We start from the raw sequence: 17004 nt of genomic DNA on the forward strand, positions 1-17004 counted from the left end.
AAGCTGACTGTTTATGGATAAAAGTTACCTTACTGAATCCACAGAACGCATGGGGTTCACAGGTTTGATCCAAGTGGGCTGTCCAAGTGCCACACACAAACTTGTTTCTCAGCACAATTTTCAGTCTTTGGTATGTCTCTCATATTCTTTTTGTCAAGTCAACAATATGCAACATAATGAACTCAAAGCTGATTCCAAACTAAACCTATCATTATAAGGAACACAGCCAGTATGAGGGGGGGGGGGGGAAATCTGGAAAGTGTTCTTTTTCTGAATTTTGAAAAATGTGCCAACATTACCCCCACCAATATGATAATACCCCATCATATGGTATGTTATTACTGTCTCATTCTCAGTGTCCATTATGATCAAATTACCACAATATACTGTACTGTACTTCTGTTACCAGTACTATTAACCCTTCAGTACAGTCATATCTTACATTCATGCTACCACCAGTCAATTCTATGTGCTCTACGGAAGACCTATCATAAGTGACAGTTAGAAACTATCTCTAATAACCACTTGCCCATAATAATGACTTTATATTTTATTCTTGCCCCTACCATATGATTTTATATTATTCAGTTTGAAAAGAAACCTCTGGAGCAACATCACAACATCCACTTTGCACTGCACTGCACTACCTATACTCATTTATTTATTTATTTTTTTTTTTTTAATCAAGGCGAAGATGCACTTGACAGGCTGGAGATGATTGGCTGAATGCAACATTACTACACAATCTCTTTACCTGTCAGCACTGATAACTGACAACATATATCTGAGGGAGAAACTTGCTTTGGCAAAGAAATTATTTGGACACGTTGCATTCAGCCAGGCATCATGTGCATCTTTGCCTTAAAAAAAAAAAAAAAAAAAAGTATAAATACCAATTTGCTGTCCACCTATGTGATCTAACATGGATGCTAAAGCTTAATTTTATCACTTAGTCTACCTTCATTTATGATTCACATCTTTCACCATCCACATTTCAAAGGTTGACTTGTGTCTGGTTAGTACTTGGATGGGTGACCGCCTGGGAACACCAGATGCTGTTGGCATCCCTACGTGTCAAGTGGGGTTGGTGGAGGATTAGTGCCCCTCCCTGTAAAACAATTAACTCTTAAGCCCTTGGCCACCCCGTTTGGGATACATGGCGTCTGGCAATAAATGAATGAAAATGATCTCCATGATCAGGCTTCCATGGTTTTCACTAACAAATGCTTTTACACAATGATACTGTAATTGTCTTCCCATCCTGCCATTTTTAATTCAACTAGATATGTTGCAATGCAGCATACAGACAATATTTAACACAGTTTATGGTTACTTCCAAACAATATTATTTAGATCATATGAGCCCTCTAGAACTGAAGTTAGAACTACTGCAAATTTCAGTATGAGTTTACACAGTTTATGGCTACTTCTAAATAACCTTAGGGTACAACGGGATAATTTCGCCGCGGGGTAATTTCACTGCGATGCCAATAACTCCAATTCAATGGCCCATAGCTCTGAAACTGTTGCATGGATTCAGCTTCTGTTGGGCTTAGCTTTTAGAAGAATGCCGACCTAATAAGGCCATGTGAAGTTTTGATCCGTTGTGCTAAATAATAGCGTTTGAGAAATGAAACTACCGGTACTGAAAATTTTCAGCATTTTCTGCATCAATAAAAACTGAAAAGAAAAAAAAAATTAAACTACCTGTTATTTACATGTTTCAGGCCATATTAAGATTCTCCTCTCTGTTTCAGATAACTAAAAAATAATTTGAAATTTTGAGGTGAATCCGAATGGCAGCCTACCCCATGAGTCACCCAGCAAGCAGAAGAAAATGCAACGTAAATTCGTTTGCAAGAAAGTGAAGTCCTACACCAAGGACAGCCTTGCTGCTGCCACTAAGGTAGCCTAGGCTAATTATTTTAACTACCTGTGTTTGAGTGCCTTTATCCTTTCAGGTGCTTGGGTTGGGAATGCTTTTCTTTCAAATGCTAAGCGAATTGTGTAGGGGAGGATTTCTTGGTTTGTGAGGTTGGGAAGGCTACAAGTTTCTCAAAAATTTTCCATGTGTAGGCCTATATTCCTACAGCCTGCAGACAGTCTCTATGACAAAGCTGGGAAGTTCGCAGCCACTGCGTATGACCTGAAGTGGTACACATGGGTCAGGCTGAAGCAGAACAAAGATGGGTAACGTGGGCCTGCACTTCACGGATTCTGCAGGACTGAGGACAGTGTTCCAGTGGCCAGCGCAAGTGGATGAGAGCTGGGTACTTGTGTCAGATATCTTTGGTGTCCTAATGGAGTCCCCCCCAACCAACTTCCAACCATGCCAGCCACTTCTCTATCAGTGAAACAGTACAGGTAATGGATGCCATCGACAGAATGTTCACCCATTACATGGCAGAGACCCTACTGTGTGGTAACCTGGGCTGCATAAGCCTAGTTATAATCAATTGTGTATATGTAGTGCAGTATTTTAACAATAAAAGCCATTGAGCATTTTATTTCTTAGATTAATGACAGGAAGATACATTTTTTAAAACGACTGCGGCTAAATTACCCTGTTGGGCGCAGTAATTTCGCTGCGGGACACTTTTTTCTAAAAAATCTGTAGCATGGACAATTTTTTTTTTACAAAAACAATTATGGTTATCTTTAGCAGAAGGGCTGAATGTATACTTAAAGCAATAATAAAGTCAATACTGTATTCCATATGTGACAGTTTGTATTTAGCAAAAACAACCATTCATGGTGAAATTACCCCATTTTACCTGATTCAGATTATAGCTACATGCCCTTTGATTGCACTATTCTTTTCTCCACTTCAGGTGGCTCTACACTGAATGACAAGTCTAAAGGTTTCCTATAGTCCAGGAAACCATTTATAGCACTGGTTGATGACCTACTATGGTGCCCCAGTTAACTGGGTGGAGAGACGCAAATGTCAAGTCAATCCAGAAACCAAACCTTCATTGTTCTTCCCAGTTTGCTATGGTGGAGCACCATTCATTATATGGAAACAACGGTACACTCCATGGCATGGCCCTGCAGGATCAACTGCTTGCCTGTGGTTGACAGGTCTGCTTGGCCAGACAGACCAGAGCAACTCTTCTACTACTGGGTACTACTACAAAAAAGGTGACAAAATGACACTTTCCTACTTTAATCTTGCTGTTAACCCCTACAGCCAAAGGACCTCATTTGAATTTTAGTCTACCAGTATTCATCTTCTGACAATTTTGTTCAGTTTAAGAGAAACTTTTTTAACTGAAAGAGTTACCGGGTATATATGGTACAGTCTTCTTAAACTTCTTTACTACCAGAAGGCTCTCATACACTGAAGAAATGTGTCTTCATTAACCCCTATAATACCAGAAGGCTCTCATACACTTAAGAAACTTTGTATCGTTCATATTGTTTATAAAGGCTCCAATATGCTTGCATGCATCAGCCTTGGTTACCTAATGGCAGCTCTCCACGTTGCTCGATCTCCGGCAGCCTCCCAATTCAGTCCCTTATCCCTGAGTATGACATGAAGTGTATGGCCTTGTCCCAGGTCTTTTTCGGTCTGCCTCTCGCAACCCTAAATACAGGTATGTCCTCATTAACCCACTTACTACCAGAGGGCTATCATACACTGAAGAAACTTTTTTACCAATGGAAGAGTAAACTACCAAATGATCTCATAGCAGCTGCTGGTGTTAGTGATCCCCACTTTGACTGGCCAAGCAGATCCATCAACCACAGGCAAGCAACTTCCCCTGCAGGGCCACTCCATGCAATAAAGCAATGCTCCCCTGCAGCAGACAGTGCCTTGCCACAGCAAGGCGTGCAGGAAAGTGTGGTTTGGTTCCCAGATGGACTCTGCACTTATATCTCTCCATCCAGTTAACAACGGCACCATAGTAAGCTCCACATCACCCCATTCATCTGTTATATGTTTACCAACCATTGTACAGTAAAAAACCTCCAATCCGGCAACCAGTATCCGAAAATCCCAATACTTCGAATTGGTCAGGGTGAAATTTTTCTCATTTTTCTGGTCTTTTTCGAATTTTTCTCGGCTTTATCTAGGGATTTATGTGGCTTGGAATTGCTCTTGGACTTGGATGTACCTGCCTGCAATTATTCATCAACACTTCTATGCATTTCCGGTGAGCAGAACAATAACTCAAATCATTTTAAGTGTTTATTTAACGATCATGTACACTCACAATCACTCATTTCTGCTCAGTGATGCCCCCTTCGTACCAATATATAACCAGGGCAAATGGGAGGGGGGACGAAATGAGCTCCACCACCCTCTACCCCACCTCCCAACCCTCCCCCATGCCCCTACCCCACCCAACCCTCCACTCATCATTCTTAACTGGCAGTTACATCTCAGGCTAACCTCATACTTTACACTCAGTCACATTACTGATTAACAAACAAAAGGCTAGGATATGTAAAAAGTACCGCATATAACTACAAACAAACTGCAGCAAGAAATTAATACATTATAACATTGACAGCAAAACAAAAATGTTAACAATGGCCATCCCAGGCCTCATGCGTTGGGCGCGTGCGTGCGTGTGTGCATGTGTGTGTGTGTGTGTGTGTGTGTGTGTGTGTGTGTGTGTGTGTGTGTGTGTGTTTGCAAAGCAGTGCACCCAACACAAGAGGCCCGAGGCAGCCATTGTTAACGTTTTTGTTCTGCTGTCAACATCATAATGGATTAATTTCTTGCTGCAGCGTGTTGATAGTTATATTATATACTTTTACAATATCCTAGTCTTCTATGTTTGTATTAGCAGTGGGACCAACAGTGCTAAGCATGAACTCAACATGAGATGTAACTGCCAGTTAAGAATGACAGGTGGGGTGGGGGGTTGGGTAGGGGTATGGGGGAGGGTTGGGAGCTGGGGTAGAGGTGGGTGGAGCTCATTTCATCCCCCCTTCCCTCCTCCCTGGGTACACATGGGTAGGAAGGGCGCACCCCTGGGCAGAAATTAGTGATCGTGAGTGAACATACTGATATTTCTAATGTATTCAGAGGTCCCTCGAAAAAAAAAAAAAAAAAAAACAGTACAGTAGTCCAAAAGACCCTCGGTCCCCCACCATTTGGTTTACAGGACTTTTACTGTAAGAGGTTTCCTGGGCTACAGGAAACCAATAGGAATGTCACTCAGTGTGCAGCTACCTGAAGTGAAAAGAAGAATGTTAGAAAGCGCAGGGGGGAGAGCAGAAATAGGAACTGGGGGGGGGGGGGGACAGAATAAGAAGGATAAAGTTGAAGAAGTAGACAGCAACATATCAAATTACATGGATGATGTTCATCACCACTCACAACATACCACACAACAGTGAAGTGGTGAAATCAATAAGCTGAATTAGTTTCATCTACTCTAACCACTAGCTAACTACCGTACTAAGATTCTGTACTATACACTTCCTTTATGTCTCTGCAGTTTACCATTTAGTCAATGCTATAAATGTCAGGAATCATACAGGTAACTGCCACAATGCTTGTCCATTCAGTCAATCGCAATGAAAATATGTCTCTTCACTTAGTTATAAGCCTACAGTATTTTCAAACTGACAAATGTTGTTATATTCAGTTATGCTTTGGCACATACAGGTACTGGTAACCAACTTTTCCCCTCAAATTATAAAATCTGATCCAGAAACACAGTACAATAAGCCTATGGCAAGTACAGGAAGTTCAACCATTCTTAAAGTTACCAGCAAAGGATGACCAAGCAACATACTACCTAATGGTGTACTTACCACCTTGCAGTACTGGACAATCCTTGTCCATCGGTTAAGTGCATCCTGAACTTCCATTTCCCTCAGGACATCCATGAGTTCAGACTGGCCACGGTAGGTACCATCCCCAGGCCAGCTAACCTTCACATCACCTACAGTGGGCGAGGAGCCACACATCGCGCATGACATTGCGCTAGCACTGTTGTTGAATGTACAAGCACTACAGTTCCAAGAGGAGGTAGACTGTGCCATGGCTAGAGTGGGACTAACAGCAGTGGTGGTGGCTGTGGTTTCTACTGCTGTTTCCCGGGGCCGAGACACTGGAGAGCTGGGAACTGAAGATTGTGGTCGGGGTTCAGAATTAGTTACAGGGATTGGGACATGACCCCCTGATACTGAGTGAGACTTTGGTATGGCTCCATTGCCCCTGGGAGGAACAGCAGGTATGTCACTGCTCTGAGCACTGTTTTGATTATCCGTGTGCTGGGATTGTCTGCCCTCACTGGTGTCCATCAGACTCATACGTTGCAGGCTTGGGGATTTCTGGGCTGCCACGCTCCACCCAGGAGTACTGATATGTTCTGACTTGGGGCGTGAATCCTTTGGTTTCACTTCATTGTTGGAGTTTAGTTTGTCCCTTGTGCCACCGGTTCCATCAACTTTTGCTTTACATGCCTTGCACCGTCGTGCGAATATGGGATTCTTTAAGGTGCATACAACACAAGTCCAGCACTCTCCACGCTTGAGAGTCGCGTCATCAACATAGCAGATGCTCTTAAGTCGGGAGCCTCCACAAACCTTACATGCATTTTCTGAACCAGAATTCACTAACGTACACTTTATACAAGTCCAGCTCTGGTCTGGGGAGTCTCCTTCTTCCTTGAGGTCAGTGGTGAGCAGTTGGAAATCTTGGTCAAGTCCCTGGTTAAGGACCTCCTTAGTTTTGGGACTCATCTGCCGCTGTCTCACACTACTACACATATCACAAGCATCTGACCAGGAGGGATTGTATGCAAAGGAGCACAATGAACATGCCCACATATCAGCTTCATTCAAGGTGTATTCCTCCTGGCTGGCAGCACGTGTCAAGTCCACCACCGGCCCTGCCACGCTTACACTCTCACCTCGCCCTTCACCTGGCCTGGCCATACTGGCTTCTGTGGGTGATGACAACCGACTGGCCATGAATTTTGCAAGGGATTCAGCAATATTCAAGTTTGTGGCATCACTCACAGATTTTCTAAGTGCTTTTTTTGTTGAGCTTTTAGCAGTCGTTTCCTGACTAGGTTCACTGTTACCATTCTCTACGTCACTACTGGAAACACTCTTCTTAGTTTTCTTGGGCAAAGTTGTGGGGATGTTTGGCTTTCTTGGGGCATCACAAACCTCACAATACTCAAACTCACTAGGGTTCCTAAGCGTGCACCTTTTACATGCCCAAGTTTCCACTTCCTCATTATCATTACTGTTACATACACTGTAATTCTTGTTAGCATCAAGTTCCACAGACAAGTTACCACAGCCTTGATCGCTAACCCTGTCTGCCACAGAACTAGGTATAAAGAGAGGCTTGTCCTCAGACCTGCTTAACTTGGCTCGTCCATGGGGATGTGAAATCTGCCTCTTGGGTGAGCGGTTGCATTCAGCATCTGAGGATGTTAGCGCCGATGTGTTGTTCCCGAGGAAATACAAACTATTTTCTACCATAAGTGATCCTTCCACCTCTTCAACTGGGGTTATAGCTGCTCCGTTGTCGATCTGTCCGCTGCACCCCAGGGTCAGACTGGTTGTGTTGCCACCGCCACCACTACCAACCAGCTTAATGCAGGAGGAACATGTTGAACTGTGTGCCGAGTTGTAATGTCGACACTGCTTACACTTCCAACTGAGCTTGACAGCCTTGGAGACCAGGCTGTTGGAGCTCATGCTTGCTGCCTCCGCGAAGACCCTGGTGAGCGCCTGCCGGGTGGAGGGGCCATTGTCGTCTGCTACCGGGCTTAGGATCTCCCGGGGAACTAGGGGAAGCTTATGCCCTTTTTCTGCACCACACCCACAGATGATGCACTCACTCGCATGACATACATTCAGGAACCTGTTTGGATATTAGTCAGATGAGATAACTATGATAAGACTCTTGGTGCTTATCTGATTACTCAGTAGGTTACCTAAATACCTCTGTGCATAAGACTTCACAGAAATACAACTGTTGACTAATATACTGGATTCTATTATTCCAATTTTTAAAAAATACAATAATCTTAGCTTAAAGAGACTAAGTTAGTCTTCACAAAACTACAATGCAAATCAAACTGGTCACTAACAGAGAATAATTTATCACAATTTTCATCAACATCCCAATTCTTATTCTCAGATAAAAAGACTGAGTGAGGAAGGATCCAGAGAAAGAGAACACACAAATGTGAAAAAACAAAACTATCAACAACATGTTCTGTGAGTATGAGCCACAAAACCATTCAGTCTTTCAGAATCTTGGCTCCATATGAAAGGCATAAATTATCTCCACATTTTTCTCACTCCACAGAATGGGTGAGGCATGATATCTCTTGTGGAGGAGGAGGAGGAGGAGGAGGAGGAGGAGACTCTAACTGAAACCACCACCTTGCAGCCAGGAGTGTCCACAAGTGTTACAGAAAATGACTATAGGACTACCTATAATACTGTTTGGAAATCATTTTATGGCTAGCCATTGTACGTTGAATTTGCTGAGAGTCATTAGACTTCATCAGTCTCCTATTGCGAAGAAAGGCTGCACAGATTTTGCTGTGCTTGTTTCCTTTACAGCTACATCCTATTCATATACAAGCTCTCCACATGACCATACTAGAAAAGTACACTCCATCTATGCTTGTATGAATATCAAGGTAGTGGGTGGGGGCATCTATCATTCATTCACTTGATGTAGTACCATCTGCAAGTGACTCTGTTCTGAATGACAAACCATATGGTTTTTTATAACCCAGGACATAATATTCTATGCCAGTAAATGGATGCCTGGTGGTCAAATGGGTTAAGGTGCTCCAACTGGATATGGCTCAAAAGGGTTTACATCCATAGCATCGATGGGGTTTATGACTTAAATAAATGCCACTTAGAGACAAGTGACTAGTCACTCTCCCCTTACCTGTCTGAAATGAGTAGCCTACCCTTAGACTCATACACTCCAAAATGGGACAATAAGGATTGAATAACTACAAGTACATATACAAACTTTCTTGCTGCACATCTTTCACTAGTCTCTCATTTCTTATCCTATCCACATTATGCAGCTCATAAATATGTTTTGACAGACATCCTTTTATTCCTCTCATTCTTTGCTTTTAAATTCATACTATACATAAATGCAGGTACAAACACATTTTCATGCAGTTCTCCTTTAGCCTCTATACTCAGACCTATGCTTCATATCATGGCAGCAGATACTCTATTTCCTTTGCATGTTTACCTCTCTTTTAATTCAACAAGATATTTAAAACCTTCTACTTATTTAAGTCTCTTTCCATTCACCCGCATATCACACTTTGAGTCACCTTCCCACTCAACAACCACCACATTACTCATATGCCTTGCAGCTCACCATCAATCACAGCACTCTGAATCATTCTGCAAATATCCCATTCACAACCAGCAACTATCATCTGCATTCCTTGAACTGGATTTTAAATACAGGTATTATATCCATCCACCCATCCATCAACCAATGCTTTTTCGCCCCAACAAGAGCATAGGGATCCAGAGATACACTATTTAGTTCCGATATTTAAGGTATGGGTGACTGGCCTTGCTTACCCTAGTGGCATGACGCAGGCAGTTAACCCCAACTATCCATCAGATACAAACACTTATGGACCCCATCCAAATGGAGCGACAGCCCACTAAACCACCAGGTGTAATTTGGTTACATGGTTACCACCCAATGATGTACATGGTTTCCTGGGTTACAGAAAACCATTTGGTTTGTCATTCAGTGCAGAGTCATCTGAAGGCAGCACTACACTGAGCATGAGGATGGTGGTTGCCCCCACCTACCAAAAAAATCTGACAGCTAACCCTCACTTTTCCCAGTACAAGTCAGGCAACCTTCTATACACTTCTCCAATATACAGGTCACTCTTCCTTCTAGGCACACAATGCAATAAACAAAATTCTGGAAAAAGCAGCATTAGCATTCTACAAAACACTTATTGTTTTCTATTCACAGCACTATAAGTAAATATTACTATGCACTTTATACTATGTAGGGAATAATGAGGTATGGTATTTTTGTCATTTGGAACAAAAACTAGCTACATGTCTTCCATAAACATACTTAGAATATTCTAATATTGCCAAATACCATAACACATTACTCTAAAGATATGCACAGTAAGATACCTTGGTAGTATCCAGGACTCCAGGTCATAGGGACAACCTGTAAATACTGCCTACATCCACAAAATACTGTATATCTAAAACATTTGAAAATAAACCTTCGAAACAGTATTTGTATGCAAACTCTATAGTTCATGGTCTGTAAAACTCACTTTCACAAACCATTAATGATGATCTGATTCTGCATGAAATCAAAGAAGAAATCATATATAGAAGAGCTTGATTAAAAACATACAATTCTAGAACAAGTCATTTGTTGTGATCTTTCCATACATACATACATACATAATCTAATCCTGTGTTACCCCATGAGAGGCATAGGAGCCCAGGGCTAGGCAAGTTGGTACTGACATTTAAAATGAGAGTGACCACCCTCACTCATCCCTAAGTGGCATTATGTGAGCATCCCAACTATCCCTTGGATATAAACCGACATAGGCTAAATCCAGCTGAAGCGCCTTAATGATTCACCAAACCACCAGGCGCCACAGTTTGGTTATACATACGTTTACCACCCAGCAGAGATAACAGTTTCCTTGTGAACAAGGAACCATTTGGCTTGTCACTCAGTGTATAGTCACACACACATAGAAGGAACAGGAAAGAAGAAAAGAATGAAAGAAAGAAGAGGAAAGAAGAAAAGAAGGAAGGGAAGAAAGGGCAGTCACTCAAGAGCAGCACTACATCAAATGAGGGGATGGTGACCGCCCCCACCTACCACGTCAACGGTTTGGGGGGGGGGGGTTACACTTCTCCGAACAAAATCTTCTTAACCCATCAATACCCTAGCCTCTTTGGCCCCTGTACCTCACTTGCCCAAACTCGTTTACCATATCCATCCACCTTCACACCACCTATAACACTGTCTTTGACTCTGGTGCCCACAGATTTTCTTACTCAGTATCTTTCACAAATCACATCTTATCATAGCCACACTTACATATTCCTCAGTAACCTCATTTCTACTGCTATTACTTGTGATTTTTAATTTCATACCTCATCATAGCCACACCTATATGTTAACTGTATCATATCGTTTATGTAGGCTCCAACATGCTTGCATGCGACGGCCTTGGTAACCTAATGGCGGCTCTCCACACAGCTCGATCTCTAACAGCCTCCTTGTTGTCCTTTATCCCTGAGTTCACACTCTATGATCTCATCCCAGGTCTTTTTCAGTCTGTGTCTCACAACTCTGCCCCCAGTGTTCTCACTTCTCACTTTTTGCACCTGTCATCCTCCACCCTCTCCACATGCCTAAACCATCTCAATCTGCCCTTCTCATCACAGCACCAATACACTCCAGTCCCATCCCGCCTCTCAACTCTTCAATTGTAAACATTGTCCCCCTAGGCCTCATATTGAAGGATGCACTAAACACCCATCTAATCACTGTAATTTCTGTATGTCTGAGCCAACAACTATGCTCTCCCTTTACAGCCCAGGTTTCAGTACCATACAGCTTTACACCCTAACACATGCCGCATACAGGGATCCCTTAGCACTGAGGGAAAGCCCTCTCAATGTCAGGAGAGGCAATAGCTTACTGAACTTCCTCCACCCACTGCTTACCCTAGCCACTGAGCTAGCACCAGCCCCACCTCCTGTACATGCATAACTTTTTTTTTTTTTTTTTACTAAAAATCTTTATGCAATCCTCTTACAGTTGTCACAATGACCTCTGTTTCTGGGCCTTCATAGCACCATCCACACTCCTGTTCTCTCAAATTTCCCAACAATACAGCAGTAAAACAAGTGAACCATTTTACTGTACTTTGGCATAATTGGGAGTTTAGCTCTGGTGAAATAACAGGTCTGCCGAATTATTCAAAATGCAAACACCTCTTGTAAGTCCACATTAATTAACAAACACACTTACTTCACCTAGTGCTCTAGATAAGTGGTTCTAGTGTTATTTCAAAACAAAATGTGATGACTTAATGGCAAATAAGTTTTACACAAGTACAGAACAATAGTGCACTTACAGTCTATTATTCTCTTGTTATTTGAAAGCAGCATCACTGCTTCAGCACTTTTATCAGTTTCCTTACAATGCAAGTCAGACTAAAGCTGCTGACTTTTCCTGAGTAATTAAATGGTGTTCCTCTAACCCTGGAAACCATTTATTGCACTGGGTAACCACATAAGGTAACCAAAAAACAGATACCTGGTAGTCTAATGGGTTAAGGCACTCCTATCATAATGGCCCTCAAGGGTCTAAGTCAGGGGTCGGCAACCTACGGCCCACAGGCCTGGCACAGCCTGTAAATCTAACCTGACCAGCCGGCCAGTATGCTCCACAAATTTACGAAAATATTCCCATTTTTTGTTTACTCAGTAAGTGAAAAGCCAGTATGCCTGAGAAACAGCATCGAATATCACACTGACTCTCATTACCTATATGGTGGCAGTATGACTACACTGGAATACACTTTATTAATATTTATATTACACGGTGATAATTATTTTAATGAAAGTTATTTCTTTTGTTTCTAATGAATTAATTTTATAAAAACTGCATTCAGTACAATTTTTTGGAAAAACTTTGAACATTTCTACTACACACAGTGATATTTCAATTAGAGTTACAGTATTCTTGTTTCTATGCATTAATTTTGGAGAAATTGTTTCCAGTATAATTTTAGGGCATATACTTAATGTTATTCTTATTAATGTGTATTCTTAATTATCATTATTAATACTGGAAGGGGGGGGGGTCTTTAATAGTTCAAAACATCTGGCCCACGAGCTAAGTAACAGAGCAGTTCTGGCCCCCTGTCTATCAAGGGTTGCCGACCCCTGGTCTACATTCAATAAATGGTTGGGATCTCTTGTTCACAAAATGAAACTCACAGATGGGCAACTAGTCACCTGCATGTTAAATGTCATGACTAAGCAACCTAGTCCCGTGTCTCTTCCAACCAACAAGGGGCAATAAAAGGAAATGAAGATGGATGGCAAGGTTTGTTATCATATCAGTACAGTACAGCACTTCCCTTGTCCCAAGATAAGATAATCCTTGAGCCCACTGTGTACAGTGTTTGGAGGGATATGCTTGGGCCACCAGCTTCACCTGTTGTACCATCACTGAACATGTTACCTATCAAGCCAAATTATGTCTTGCATTTACTTTTTTTTTTTTTCCCCCAAGGCTATTCCAAACTATTGTGATCAATTCAGGATGGAACAAAAAACTTACATCTTTTATGGTAAACAATACAGTACTTCAAACCACAAAACCAGCCTCGATACACTCACCAACTGTCAAATGCCAAGGTATCCCCTGATAGCAAATTTACTGTACAGCATATCTGTCATATGGTTACTTTTTTTTTTCTTTGCTGAAAACTATGATCAAACACATACAATATATTACTGCAACTGATACTTTAAAGATGAAGATTCAGAACTCACTAACCATGTGCTATAAAACTGGTGACAATCTTTTTTTTTTTTTTTTTAACTCTGGCAGTAGCACTTAAGAAAAAGCAACATTGGTAGTTTTTTGTTGGGGCATGAATGAAGGAGGCAGCAGACCAACAGTACAGGGACCAATTAGTAATGAGGAAATAATGATAACAAATAAGCAAAAGTTGTGTACGACAACATGCAATGACATTAATGAAGAAAAGTTAAGGCATGGTGGTGAGAAGGCAATCAACACAATACACACTGTTCAGAACAGCACAAGATAAAAGGGAAAGCAACAGTAAACTAAAGGAAAGATGTTACACCCTAAGCCCCAGCCATGAGATGTGGTCAGTCCTTCTAACCCAGGAATGTAAAAACTCATCTTTAACTTGCAATTATTTTGAGAAAGAAAGTTTTTTATTTGTTTATTTATGAAGTTGAAAGAAAGAAGAGAGAGTTATATATAGAAAGGAAGAGAGAGGTGAAGAGATTAGTTAGAGAATGAAGAGAGTGGATGAAGAATTTCAAAAGAATTTAAGTGTAAAGTGGAGGGAATGTAAGAAAATGTTCCGGAAAGAGGTAAAGAGAGTTAGACAGGGTGATAAAGAAGTAAGTCGCAGAGTGAAACATTAAAATGATACATTGCTAGTGGAGAAAGGAGAAAAAGTGAGCAGATGGAGAGAACACTTTAAGGAACTGTTGAACATAGAGAATGAAAGTAACGAGAGTATAAAGTGACTGGGGAATGGCTGGGAGGAGGAGGGAGGTGAGAAGACAAGAAGGAATCAGTGGGATGAAAGTAGTGGAAGCAATGAAGAAAGCCAAAATGGGGAAAGCCCTAGGAGTTGATGGAGTGTGTAGTGAAAAGCTGGAGCATGGGGGAGAGATAGTAGCAGAATGGATATGGCAGATGTGCAGACTGGCCTGGGAGGTAGGTAGAGTCCCAGAGGACTGGAAGTTAAGTATAATTATTCCTCTGTACAAAGGAAAAGGGGAAAAAGAAGTGTGTGGTAATCATAAGGGCATTTATCTTCTTAGCGTAATGGGAATGGTATATGGTAAGATACTTATTGACCAAGTTAGGGAAATAACAGAGGAATTAGTTGGAGAAGAACAGGGAGGCTTTACAAAGGGAAGAGGTTGTGTAGATCAGATAATTCTTAGGTTTTTAGTGGAAAAGTTTTTCTAGAGAAGGGAGAGATGTATGAGGCCTTCATGGATTTGGAGAAAGCATGACAGGGTGGATAGACAAGGAATGTGCAAAGTTTTAAGGATATATGAAGTAAATGCGAAGTTGTTCAATGTCGTGAAGAGGATAGTGAACTGAGTGGATTTTTTGTATCTGAATGCTGGATTGAAACAGGGATGTGTCATGTCCCCATGGTTGTTCAATCTATGTGGATGGGGTAAAAAAAAAAAAGAGATACATGGTAGGGTAGTTGATGTTGGAGTGACCCTTGTAAGAGAAGGCAGTTTTTGGAAACTCCCTGTACTGTTGTTTGCAGATGATACCATATTGTTGAGTGAAGACAAAGGGGAACTTCACGGCTTGGTGAATGAGTTTGGGAGTGTGTGTAAGAAACGGAATCTAAAGGTGAATGTAGAGAAGAGTAAAGTTATGGTCTTTGAGAGAAGTAAGTCACTGAATGTACAGTGAGGTTGGGTGAGGAGGAAAAGGAAAATGTGAGTGCATTTAAGTACTAAGGTAGTGTGATGAGTAAGGACAGAAGTATACAGGGTGAAGTGCTTGAAAAGGTACAAAAGGGAAGGAAGGTTACTGGTTCAGTGAAAGCAGTGATAAGGAACAGGGAAGTGAGCACAGTTTCGTTTTTAAAGGCTCCAACATGCTTGCATGTGTTGGGCCTTAGTCACCTAATGGCGGCTCTCCATGCTGCACGATCTATTGCAGCCTCCCTGTTCAGTCCCTTAACTCTGAGGTCACACTTAATGACCTCGTCCCATGTCTTTCTCGGTCTACCCCTCATAACCCCACCCTCAATAATAACACTTCTCACCTACCTCACCCAATTATCATCCCCCATCCTCTCCACATGCCCACACCATCTCAATCTACCTCTCCTCATCACAACACCAATACACTCCAGTCCCATCCTACCCCTCAACTCTTCCACTGTAACCCAGCCCCCGCAGACCTTGGACGCAGGGACACACTACACATCAACCTAATCATTGTCATTTCTGTACGTCTGAGCCTGCGAATATCCTCCTCCATTACTGCCCTGGTCTCACTACCATACAGCATTACTCTCCTAACACATGCTGCATACAAAGACCCCTTAGCACTTAGGGAGAGTCCTCTCAATGTCAGGAAAGGCAAGACCTCCCTAAACTTCTTCCAACCACTTCTCACCCTAGCCACAGAGCTAGCTCCAGCCCCACCTCCAGCACACAACATGTCTCCCAGATAACAAAACTCTTCCACACACTCAAAGATTCAACAGCAAGTTCAATCCTTTCACGCCTGACAATCTCCATCTGCTCTCCCCGACACGCCGCACACATAAAATCAGCATTATCCCGCGGTCTACCTCTGATACCATTACATCTCTTGTGCACCCATTTATCACAAACACCACACAAGATGGAATTACTTCCCATGTCCTTGTGGCAAACTGCATATGGCCAGTTTCCCTCATCTTTGACAGTAACGCCACCGACCCTAGATATCATCGCTTTTGTTTTATCTGCATTTACCCTTAAGCCCTTGTGTCCCATATCATCTCTCCACTTCCTAAACCTTTCCTCCGCCTTGCTTTCGTTCACTGCAATCATCACCAATCATCAGCATACAACATCTCCCACGGGAGTCCGTTTCTGAAGTCACGTGAGAGGGCTTCAAGTACTGTACCATGATAAACAACATGGGACTCAAAACTGACCCCTGATGCACACCAACGTTCACAGAAAACACATCACTCAAATCTCCATTCACTCTTGCCTGGGTGCAAGCACGCACATACATAGCCATAACCACCCCAACCAGCCACTCCTCCAAGCCAAGCTTTCTCATTGCCCACTTCACCACCTCTCTAGGGACTCTGTCAATGGCCTTTTCTAAATCGACAAAAACAAAATACAGATCCCTTTTCTTACCAATATATTTTTCCTGAAGCTGTCGAACAATGAATACGGCATCAGTGGTCCCCCTACCTGGTATAAACTCAAACTGCATCTCATTTATATTAACTCTTTCTCTAATCATACCTTCTAAAACTCTCTCCATTACCTTCATTATCTGATCTAAAAGCTTGACCCCTATAATTTCCTCTTTCCAGGGGCATCACCCTTCCTTTTATACACATGGAAGTAAAAAATTCACAGCATGACAATATTGTGATACCAACCCTAATGTATAGATGTGAAGCTTGGACCTTGTTGGAAGGACACAAGTCAAGAGTGAGAGCAGTGGAAATGAGTTATTTGAGAGGAGCA

The 17004-nt window shown here is 42.1% G+C and overlaps 1 protein-coding gene across 1 annotated transcript in view; it reads right to left on the minus strand.

Annotated features, from left to right (window-relative positions):
* LOC145392213 (calpain-D-like) overlaps positions 1–17004 on the minus strand; it is a 64708-nt gene that overhangs the window by 32262 nt on the left and 15442 nt on the right. Inside the window, exon 4 of the mRNA XM_080266664.1 lies at positions 5773–7843. Within this exon, the coding sequence (XP_080122790.1) occupies positions 5773–7843 (2071 nt within the window). The remainder of the gene's footprint in view (positions 1–5772; positions 7844–17004) is intronic.

Source organism: Coenobita brevimanus, chromosome 21, assembly GCF_032717465.1.
Source record: "Coenobita brevimanus isolate Jiangsu-jjx chromosome 21, ASM3271746v2, whole genome shotgun sequence".
In the NCBI taxonomy this organism is placed as follows: Eukaryota; Metazoa; Arthropoda; class Malacostraca; order Decapoda; family Coenobitidae; genus Coenobita; species Coenobita brevimanus.